At 36.9% G+C, this 10,432-nt stretch overlaps 2 protein-coding genes across 8 annotated transcripts; both read right to left on the bottom strand.

Annotated features, from left to right (window-relative positions):
* Positions 1 to 515: 515 nt before the first annotated feature.
* On the bottom strand, positions 516 to 1,790 carry LOC116198126 (barwin-like). Its single transcript, XM_031528472.1, has 2 exons — positions 1,451 to 1,790; positions 516 to 836 (listed from the first exon to the last, which is right to left on the bottom strand). The coding sequence occupies exons 1-2, from the start codon at positions 1,724 to 1,726 to the stop codon at positions 663 to 665; spliced, it is 450 nt and encodes a 149-aa protein (XP_031384332.1). The 5' UTR covers positions 1,727 to 1,790; the 3' UTR covers positions 516 to 662.
* A 5,633-nt stretch (positions 1,791 to 7,423) lies between these two features.
* LOC116194808 (CBL-interacting serine/threonine-protein kinase 23-like) lies at positions 7,424 to 9,773 on the bottom strand. Of its 7 annotated transcripts, none has more exons than XR_004154529.1 (6): positions 9,461 to 9,773; positions 9,092 to 9,195; positions 8,803 to 8,895; positions 8,575 to 8,729; positions 8,232 to 8,354; positions 7,424 to 8,070 (listed from the first exon to the last, which is right to left on the bottom strand). XR_004154529.1 is itself a non-coding variant. In XM_031523701.1 (6 exons), the coding sequence occupies exons 3-6, from the start codon at positions 8,644 to 8,646 to the stop codon at positions 7,735 to 7,737; spliced, it is 426 nt and encodes a 141-aa protein (XP_031379561.1). In that variant the 5' UTR covers positions 8,647 to 8,729; positions 8,803 to 8,895; positions 9,461 to 9,753; the 3' UTR covers positions 7,424 to 7,734. The 7 variants fall into 7 exon arrangements, 3 of the variants coding, with proteins under 3 accessions (XP_031379561.1, XP_031379564.1, XP_031379563.1); XM_031523701.1 differs by lacking the exon at positions 9,092 to 9,195 and having other exon boundaries at positions 7,424 to 7,806; positions 7,912 to 8,070; positions 9,461 to 9,753; XR_004154528.1 differs by lacking the exon at positions 9,461 to 9,773 and having other exon boundaries at positions 9,092 to 9,454.
* Between the last annotated feature and the right edge of the window lie 659 nt (positions 9,774 to 10,432).

Raw genomic sequence — 10,432 nt, 5'->3', positions numbered from 1 at the left:
GGGAACATGTGTATTCACCCAAAAAAAGAAAAAGGAAACATGTATAATGTACATTACTCCTTAATAGGGTAATTAAACTGGAAAATATAAAATATAAAATATCCTTTCATCATCTTAAAATTAGAATTGTCGCCAAAACATCGACAGTAGTTAAATTACGGAGTGCATATATTGAAATTAACATTAAAAAATCCTTGCGGATAAATTTCCCGGTCAACTCCGCTAATAGAAAAACAAAAATAATTTCACTTTGAAAATATTGACTATGTCTGACTATGGAAGGACCGAAGGAGTATATTATTCGGTGCAGCCGGTAGACCATGAGCGCTAATCACAACCGTAACAACTGGACAGCGGGACCCACGCAATGTTCAAAGGGGGCCCACAGCCCGCAGTCTCCCGCATGGGCTCGACGGTACCTAACGTTCGAGAGGTTCAATTAAGGCCCACTGGGCCTGAATTATGGACCCACCGTAACATTGAAAATCATCGTCCAGTCACGTCCCAGAAAGCCGTAGATATAATGGAAAGTTCAATTATTATTACTATTACAGTCTCTGTTTTTCATAACAACAGATAAGATAACGTACGTTATCACTTATTTGATACATTTAGTACACGATGTTTATTTTCGATGGGACGGTCTTCATCGTGCTGCTGCTCTAGTCACCGCAGTCCACAAAGTCGTAGTTCACAATAAGGTGACCCTGCTGATATCCGTTTCCGTCGGTATCGAGAGGGCGGAAAACGCCTTCATAGTCCAGATCCAGTCCTCCGTTGCTGCACTGGTCAACGATTCTAACGGTTGCTTGGGATCCGGTCCTTGTGTTCGTCACCTGATGAATGAATATTTACACCATATTGATTTAGAACAAAAGCTCTCTATATATACAATTTATAATATGATAACTAGTATTATATCATTTATATATCCTGAGATTATCTTTTGATATATCTCGATTGAGTTATAAAAAATGTGTGTATATATATATATATATATAATATGATAACTAGGGTTTTCGTAAGTATGAATGACTATGCCCAAGACTTTCGTATGTACATGAATGAATTGGCCCAGGGCTTTTTCCTTTTTCAACCCTATCCTCATAGACTATTGAAATTTGACTTATTCGTCCCAGCTCTATCGTCGAGAATTCTCGTGGTACCTTAACGAATGAAATTGCATGTGTAATAATTTGCTTTTATATTGGCCAACTGAAACGTCTTTTGGGGAATATTGATGTACGTACGTAATTGATAATATAACACATATCTAAGTTCCAATTCCGTGAAAGTACGTTCTTCCTTCGAAGCACGATCGAGCTGATTAATGAGTCTTTCATTGGGTGTCTACACAAACATCGTTGGTCGGGAGAATGTTTCATCATTCGTGATGATGGAATGCAAAATAAGGGAGATAGAGATTAACTACTTAATGTGCTTTACGTACCCTCAAGCACCTGCCACAGGCGTCCTGGCCCTGAGGACCGACCGGCCCGCAAAAGGCTGTCCAACCATACTTTTGCCTCCAGGCGAGGGGCTTGCTCGCATCCCAGGTGGCACAGAAAGCGCTCACGGCGGGCGCGCCCAGATCCCAATTGTTTTGGGTGGGATTGTAGTAGTGATAGGTAGCCCTGACGTTGGAAGCGCTTTGAGCAATGGCTACGTTAATGGAAGTGGCAAGGAGAAGCAGAACCGAGAAACAAAGGGCTGATCTGATCTCCATATTTTTTGTGAGAGTATCTGTGTGTAGATTTTCTCTCTACCTAAGCTGTGCGTGGGGGAAGGAAGATAGGGCAAGTATTTATAGGTGAAGTAATGGTACTTAATTAAATTACCAAAGTAGGCTTGGAAATTTATGAACTTTGAAAAGATCAGATCAGATCAATTGCAAGTTTTACTTTTCAAGACTTGACTCATGACTTAATGGAAATTAGGAGAAATTAATTAAACTCGCGGTGGTGCGAACAGACGACATACGTATGCATTTCCTGTGCAAATACTTAATATATATGTAGCAATATACTCGAACTATGTACGTGCTGCGTGTCGGGAACGATCATTAATTTGAACATTAGTTATTCGACTCATGGTGTTTCATTTAATAATAAACTCGGAATACACATGAGATTGAAAGATGAGTTTTGGAAACTTATTAACTTTCAATTACCATACAGCTAAGCTAGCAAGAGGGGAAATTTTAGTGACTAGACGTGTGGAAGCTGCTTTAGTTCGATGATGGACCGGCAAGCAAATGCAATGGAAGGGCTGATGTTGACCATTGACTAAGACTCTCAAGAAAGGCACACATTATTTTTCCATTAACTGCGCTTATTAATGTCCGTCTTCGATGGATGGTACTGATTGATTGTTATCAAGCGGCTCATAATTGCATTCAATTTCTTGCAGAGATTTTCGGGACTCTGAAGAGTCAAAAGAGGCAGCTGCCCGCTTTATGTGGCATATCGGTCTTCTATATTCATAGGAGATATACTCTACACTATGCGCCTTTTCGCCTCGACCAGTTTTTCACCCAAAAAAAAAAAACAAGAAGAAGAATGTCTACGGATCATATTTTTCACGGAAAAATTTGTTCCCGTAATCCACTCGCTCTTGCTTTTATTATGAAGGTAGTTTTCCTTATTTTTCATTAGAAAATAGATATCGTTCTTTTTTCTTTTTGCTTTTTGGGGGAAGGGAGGGGACAAAGAATTGAAATATTCGTTTGCATGCAGCGAATAATTCGGTGAAAATAGACCGTGAAAGCAATATCCCGTGCAGGAAGGATCATTTGATCATATACGGGCGATTTTCTTAGTCTTTTTTCTTTTTTGATCAGATAAACGGGTGAGTTTTAATTGGTTAGCTCTTGATCTTAATGGTTTGTTCTTCTTTATGTTTTGCCTTGGTATTCATGCGGTACTTATTACCATATCGCATGTTCAATTGTCGTGCTAATCAATTTCATATAATTGATTGAGCATTCAAAACTACATACATTTCACCCCTGAAATTATCTAATACTTCGTATAATGCATAACCGTGGATATCACCATAGATGACATCACAGATATATTCCACATTAACAAATAGAGTGAGGTTTAAGTGTGGCTTGGCTTTTCCGTTTTCCCCTGTGGTCTCATGCACAACAATCTCAAGGCGAGGTATCACATACTGTGTTCTTGAGTAGCTTAATATTACAAAATATACTTGATCATATAAATATCTACGTACCTCAGTCGTTTTACATTAGAGTGGCATGAATTAAATAAGGAGACGCAACAAAATGACAATAAGGAAACCAACAAAATAAGGAGACACAACATTAGGCTAATTTGATAGTAAATTAATAAAAAATCTTCACAACTAAGGAAAATCTCGGCTGAGGCTTCTTGGGCAGCAGGACAGTGCTACGGCAATGAAATTTGGTTTTTAAGCACCGTGCAAACTATCTTGAAATTTGGGAGTCAATGCTATAGCACGAACGATCTATTGCTAAGGCACTGAGCACGTTGGCTGATTTGATGCTGGGACACAGACTGGTGGGAGTTATGGCACCGAAGCTACTATCGTTACTTAATCTTTCGTAAATCCCAATTCTCCATGAAGTCACCTATTACTTGCTCCGCATCAATTCCTTAATGAGCCTATCAAGCTTCTCATGACATCCAATCAATTTGTTATAAAATATTAATACATTTTTAATTGTTATTTTTATTTTGAATTTCTTTCTTTGTAATTTCAGTGGAAAATTTTTACTTAATTCCCAGATATCTATTGGTGGCGTGAGACACGCTAGTTTGATTGTGGTTGTCGACAAATCCTTTCATAATTAATTTAGTACTTTACTATCTTAGTATTAACTAACTAAAGAGGATGTGAAATAATGCGTTGTGGAATATGTGTAAAGACAGTGTGTTGGAGTAATATTTTAAGCAGCCTGTCTATGTCTCTTTGAGGGAAAAAAAAAAAAAAAAACATATGAATCACTCGTAAAACCCGCAATCTATCTGTTAAAATGTCAGCTTACATGACAATGTCTAATGCCATTGATTCGAATCATCTCTCATTTTCATCCCTAAGGCCCGATATCCGGCTTACTGGAGTAACCGAGCACTCCCGATAATTATTTTATTTGGCTTAATGCATCAAATTCTGTAAACGATATACGAGTGTTTTTCAGAACTTCTCGTTCTATAGTCGTAATTCATGGGAGAGCACTACTAGCACAGCAATACACTCGCACGTTTTCCTCGATCACTGTTGAGCTTGGCAAATTAAGGACCGGGTGGAAAACCGACTTGGTCGAGACCCTGCAAGCTCGGCTTGGATGAGAAATGGTCAATTTTGTCTTGGACGGTGCTAGTGGTCGAATCTATCAAGGATCTGCAGCACCCGCCTGTCCCTGCGCAAAACCACCCGGTTCTTTGACTAATCTACCCGGCTTTAACCCAGTTTTGACGGACCTTTTGACCGACAGTAGACCTTCAACTGCAGTACATATGTGGGTTGCATATAACGGGCCTGTTGTGACATGGACCGATAGAAGGCCCGGTTAAGCCTGATTAACAGGTGACTTAACAAGTTACTATTTAACTAGTCATTCAGTATGCCCGTTGTTTGTACTTTCAGGAGACGCAAGAGCATGTTGGGAATATATTGAATTTTCTTTTTGAGAAATTCAAAATTCATTAATTTCTAGAGAAATAAAGAGGTAAGAATAAAAATTAGAAAAGTAAAAGTGGAGAACGTGAAGAGACGATAAACCCTTAACTTCTTATTTTTCGAGAATGCTTATGTGGAAGCTCCTCAACAAATAAATCGGAAGCTCTCGACGAGATTACTTTGAATTATTATATATATAGATTAATTGACTACTTTAAATGCCTGATTAACCAACTATGCCTTAGTTACTAAATAGCTCTTCTAGGAAAGAGATCGCATGTCAGATACAATCATTTAAGGTTAGGAATATATATACACACAAGCCTATATATAAAGATATAGAGGATGAGGTTTTAGTGTAAGTACAAGACGTTGTCATGTCGATTCTCATCAGTGAAATTTATATTTTATTTTAATTCATATTATTGTACTAGACTTATATACCTCTATTATTATTGAAAAAATAAGGTACATCACTTTGTGATTTTTTCTTATGTTTGGAGGTAAGAATGTCAAAACTTTTAAAAAATTTCAAATTATATATTATATATTATAGATTTTATTATAGGTCCCATTTTGGGCCCTAGCAGCGAGTGGGGAATTTTTTTCCACTCCCTCTCCTCTTTTTTTTTTTAAAAAAATTTATATTTCCAAAATTTTTTAATTTCTTTCTTTTTCTATATTTCAAATCCAATTCCAATAAAATGTCACATAATCCAATTGATTTGTCATGATAAAAGATATTTTCAAATTTATCTCGAATAAAATATCACACAATCGATCCGTTTGTCATGACAAATGATCCGATTATTATAATTAGATCACTCATTTCTAAAAGGTACCTTTTTGTAAATTTTGAATTTTTAAATTTTCAAGCTTTTTGAAATCTCTGCTTTTTCCATATTTTTTTTTTCCAAATTCAACCCGAATAAGGTGTTAAGTAATATGCTCCACACGTTAGGCCAAGTGATTTGATCGTTATAGTAAGACCACATTTCCAAAAAAAAGTTTTCCTCCATTTCTTTATTTTGAAAAATTATGAGAAATTTTATATACATGCAATATTTTTTTCCCAAATTTTAGGTTGTGAGTAGAGATCATTTTGCCACTCCAATTGTCTTCTTCTTGTTTGTTTTAATTTCCTTATTTTGTCCATTATTTTTTTATCATGGCAGAAAGGTAGCGGTGTAACATGATTAATGGGTCGAGTCAAAAGATCCCGTCATTATGGTTAGAAGCAAACTTATGAAAGCAAAACCTCTAGTATTCATAAGTAAATATAATATCATATTTTTTCCCATATTAAGTACAAGTTTTTCTCAATCACTATAGGATTTTACATCCAGTTGAATAAGGTATTAGGTAATTTGGTTGAGCCTCTGTGTCGAATAATCTATCATATAGTAATACCACTAATTTCAAAAAAAAAATCCTCGAATTCTATTTAAAAAATTATTTTACTTTCCTTTTTATCCAATATTTTTAAATCCAACAATGTAATCCAATTCACCCATTAACTCAAATGATTCAATTAATATGATCTAACCAGTTATTTCTCAAACTACGTTTTGCCTTATTTTATTATAGATTTATTCCAATTATATGCAAGTTCTATCCCCTTTTTCTATGAGTACTATGCATAACAATAATGTCACATAAGGAAGTGGACCTTCACAACATCCACAAGAAAATATAACGTCACGTTTTTCGCCCTTATAGTTACAGGATTTGCCATCTTTTTCATTGATCACTATACGATTTGACATGATTCGTTTTACTTCTATCTCTATATGTTTTATCATATTCTAAAGAGTTATACACATACTCTCTATACCCTTTTTTTTAACAAATTTCCATGGACGGACACAAATTTATTCCTCTCTATTGTACCTTTCTTACAAGTAATATCTTTTTTCCTTTATCCATAAGAGCGGACCCATAAACGTTAAAATATATTGTTTTAAGATATTATAGTCATATACTTAACTAAGTATGTCCAAGAAATAAATATTTCTTAATATTATATATATATCTAACAAATCATATAAGGCACCTTTTGTATCCGCGGCGAAGCGCAAGCGCGCTTGCTAGTACACATTACAATTGAACATATATGCCAAATAAAATAAAATTAATGAAAATATTGTAAAATTGTAAGGTCTATTCTATCCCTATCTTAAAATTTCATGCAAACACCGATGGATGCGATGTAATACTAACCCATCGAGCTACCTGCTTTCTTCCTCCATCTATGGTTTTTTATTTTAGATTTCCCCCGTGGACGACAAATCTTGAGGATAACTTGTAAAACTGCACTTATGTATATGTAGATTGGACCATATTAATAATTGGTGACGTGAGACAACAAGCTAGTTAGTTCGTACTGCTTGACCGCTGAATATATGTTCTTCGAAACAAGATACTTGAAATTTATTTATCTCAGTCAGTAATATCAATTTTGTGAAGATCGATCCATCAGCTGAAGTGAGATGATGATGATGCTATTAACTATTATTAAGTACGAACGTACCGAATGAAACTCCAATGTATTCCCTCCAATGTTTCGAAGCTCAACCATGTGAAGTGAAGGGGCCGCCTCAAATATCTTAGAAATACTCGAAAACACACACGCTAATTAAAGGGCGTAGCGAATATTTTGTGTATTAATTAATTCTTTTGGGTCAAACAAGAGAACACACCAAAAAAGAAAAAAAAATGTATGCACAGGGAAATTGACTTACGTACGTACATACCTCACTCAAAACAGCTAAATGACTTTTTCGTCGTCCGTTTTTCTACCTCAGCAACTTCATTTGTGTTTAGGTACACGGCAACGGTGTCCATCCATCAAACAATCAGAACACAACCAGCCCAAGATAAAAAAAAAAAAAACACACACACTGCATATATTCTGTGAAAACAATTTGAGTCCTATATATATACCTAGCTAGCTTATATAGGGAGCAAATACCTTGTTTTTTACTTTCTTCACAACATCGAAACCCAATGCCTTCGCGGTGTGTTCAATCTTTGAGGTTATCTCATGGGCTGGGCGGTTCAATATAAATCTCATCTCCTTTTCCACAGGCTCCTTTCCTCCACAAAGGATACAATCAGAGAGACCAATTTATGTATACATGTCTGGAGAGAGAGAGAGAGAGAGAGAGAGAGAAGACAGCAGCCTTTGAATATATATATACACACACACACAACAAATATAATAGTGCAAGCTTGAAGATCGACTACCATTTGATTTTCGAAAGGAGAACTGAGGTTGAGACCCTGTGATGTTGATAAGAGGTCAAATGCATTGACACTACTGACAGGGCCAGCAGTACTAGCAGGTCCTCTTTTTCGCCTCAGCTGCTTGTCGACAAGATTATTTTCCGGATCACCAGCCTGATACTGTGATACATATACAAAGAATTTAATTTAAATCAAGTCATTCATTACCATATAAATGTACTGTACTCATGAATAACTTAACGTGAATTATATATAGGGCGATCTAACTGCAGCTAGCTTCAACATAACAGTATTCCATAACATAGACCCCGCAAACTTACCCCTGATGATGAGTTGATGAAAGCAGCATTTTTTGTCCCGTCATCAAGGCAGCTTTCTTTGGCTGGAGGCTCACATCCTTCCTTGAACCATTCGTGTTCAATGACCTCGGCAATTGTAATGCGCTGTACATAAAGGATATCATAAGGGATATCGAAGCACCATCAGCATGCATGTAAGTACATACGAGTGAAGTGACCAAGCAATGCATGCATGTGTGTCTTTGGCATGTGGGAAATTTATTGTAGACCATTTGCAGGCTAGATATGTGACAACGTATCTATATTGTTCATTTGTTCTTCTTCCTGTTGTTCCTGTCTGCATCGAGACCTTGGGAGCGCTTACCACCAAAGAGGAGAGCAACCTCTCCTTCTTCTTCGGCTGTGGTGGGGCCGGGGGCCAACAGTTCAGGGGCATTTATTTTTCTTCTCTTTAGGGGGAAAATTTTAGCTCTAATGTCTGGCAAATTGTGGTCGGGCCTTGAAGTTGTCACGCACTTTCTATCAAGCATCCAACAATTTATTTAGCAAGAATTCCTCTAAACATCCACAAGAACAAAAAATAGAAACCGACCTTAGTTTCTCCACCGAGAGACATCCGAGATCGATATTGCACACTGGGCAGCAATCTACCTCCTCATCGGACAGCTTCTTGTATATGCATTTCCTACAAACCGTTATAAATATGTTCGAAAATTTTTATTGTCAATCATCAATGTTAGTGCAGTTGTGTATCAGGGTGGACTCTCAACAGTCCATGTGACTATATGGAACTATCACCCCATAATTTCTGTTTCTTTTACTACGTAAATTATATTGAATATTTTATCGAAATGTCACATTAGGGAGTGGTAGCTATGGACCTCTTTGCTTCCACGTAAATTGAGCACACGACAAAATGCATAGCAAACACAGCCCCACGTAGGAAACACGCACAAATCAAGAAGCCAGCCAATTACAATGCAGCCTGCATCGGAGAAAATCAACAAACCGGCAAGAGAGACACGGTCCCGCAAAAGGGTGAATTTTGAGAGCCACCCCAGCACAGGACCAGCACATCAAGAGCAGACCCAGATCGCAAAGAACAAGAAACGACGTGCCCAACGATCGAAGGGAGCAAAATCGAAACAGAACGGACTTGAGCTAACATTAATCAACAGAATAGAAGCTTGAGCTAGAGGGGGAACCAAGACCGACGACAAGGAATGTGAGAACGTGAACAGTTGACTCACATGTGTGGAGGCAGAGAGAGATGGTGGTGGCTTCCTTGATGAGCTTATTACAGATTGGGCATTTCGTGCTTGCCTCTATCTTCTCTCTCTTCACTTTCACAGCTTGACCCCCCATACCCTCTCTCTCTCTCTCTCTCGCTCGCTTCTCTCTCATCGTTCGTAGAAACACGAAACTGCAGATCCTCCTCCTCCCTCTCTCTCTCTCTCTCTCTGTAAACCACACCTTGACCTTCCATACGTAAAATCTTCGACGCCTCCCTAAACCCCATCTTCCCGAATTCCCTCCTTCTCGGTTAAGTTACCGAAAAGAAAAAAGAAAAAAGAAAAAGGAAAACGGTTTCTGTTCACTTTTAATTTCTCGTACGGCTTTCGCCCGGTTAAGTTACCGAAAAAAAAAAAGAAACCGGTTTTCAAAGTTTTCTATTTTCCGTTTTCTGTTTTTTTTCGTTTTCCATTTTAAATTTTTGCTCCCGACTCTCTCATCAGTTTCACTTCGAGAATTCCTCCTTTTTTTTAATTTCCATTGCTATATTTTCTTTATTTCTTACAATTTCTTTTTTTTTTTGTTAGCAGAAAATTTCTTCATTTATTTTGTTTTCGGAAATTGGGTGAAATTTTTCTTCACTTTTCTTTTAGAAAAAATTTCGGTAGATAGAGGGGTCGAAGCAGGGTATAAAGATTCTAATGAACATAATCATTTACCTAGATATGCATTCTTCCTGTTTCCTTATATATGGGGGTAGTAATATTTTTTTCAATAGATTTTTTTGGGTATAGTGTTATTTTACTTTTTTCTCATTGTAGTAAATTATTTTTTTAACTATATATATATATATATGTATGTTACGAATAGTCGCCTCATGTTTTTGGTATGTACAAAAAAAAAGCCATTTGAAAGGAAAGGAAGAGCAAAGAGCAGCGGTGTGAAAAGCATGAACACTGATAAGAGCCACTCAAGATAATAACAAACGA

This window comes from Punica granatum, chromosome 2 (assembly GCF_007655135.1).
Source record: "Punica granatum isolate Tunisia-2019 chromosome 2, ASM765513v2, whole genome shotgun sequence".
NCBI classification, from domain to species: domain Eukaryota; kingdom Viridiplantae; phylum Streptophyta; class Magnoliopsida; order Myrtales; family Lythraceae; genus Punica; species Punica granatum.
This window is presented reverse-complemented; position numbering and strand designations above follow the sequence as displayed.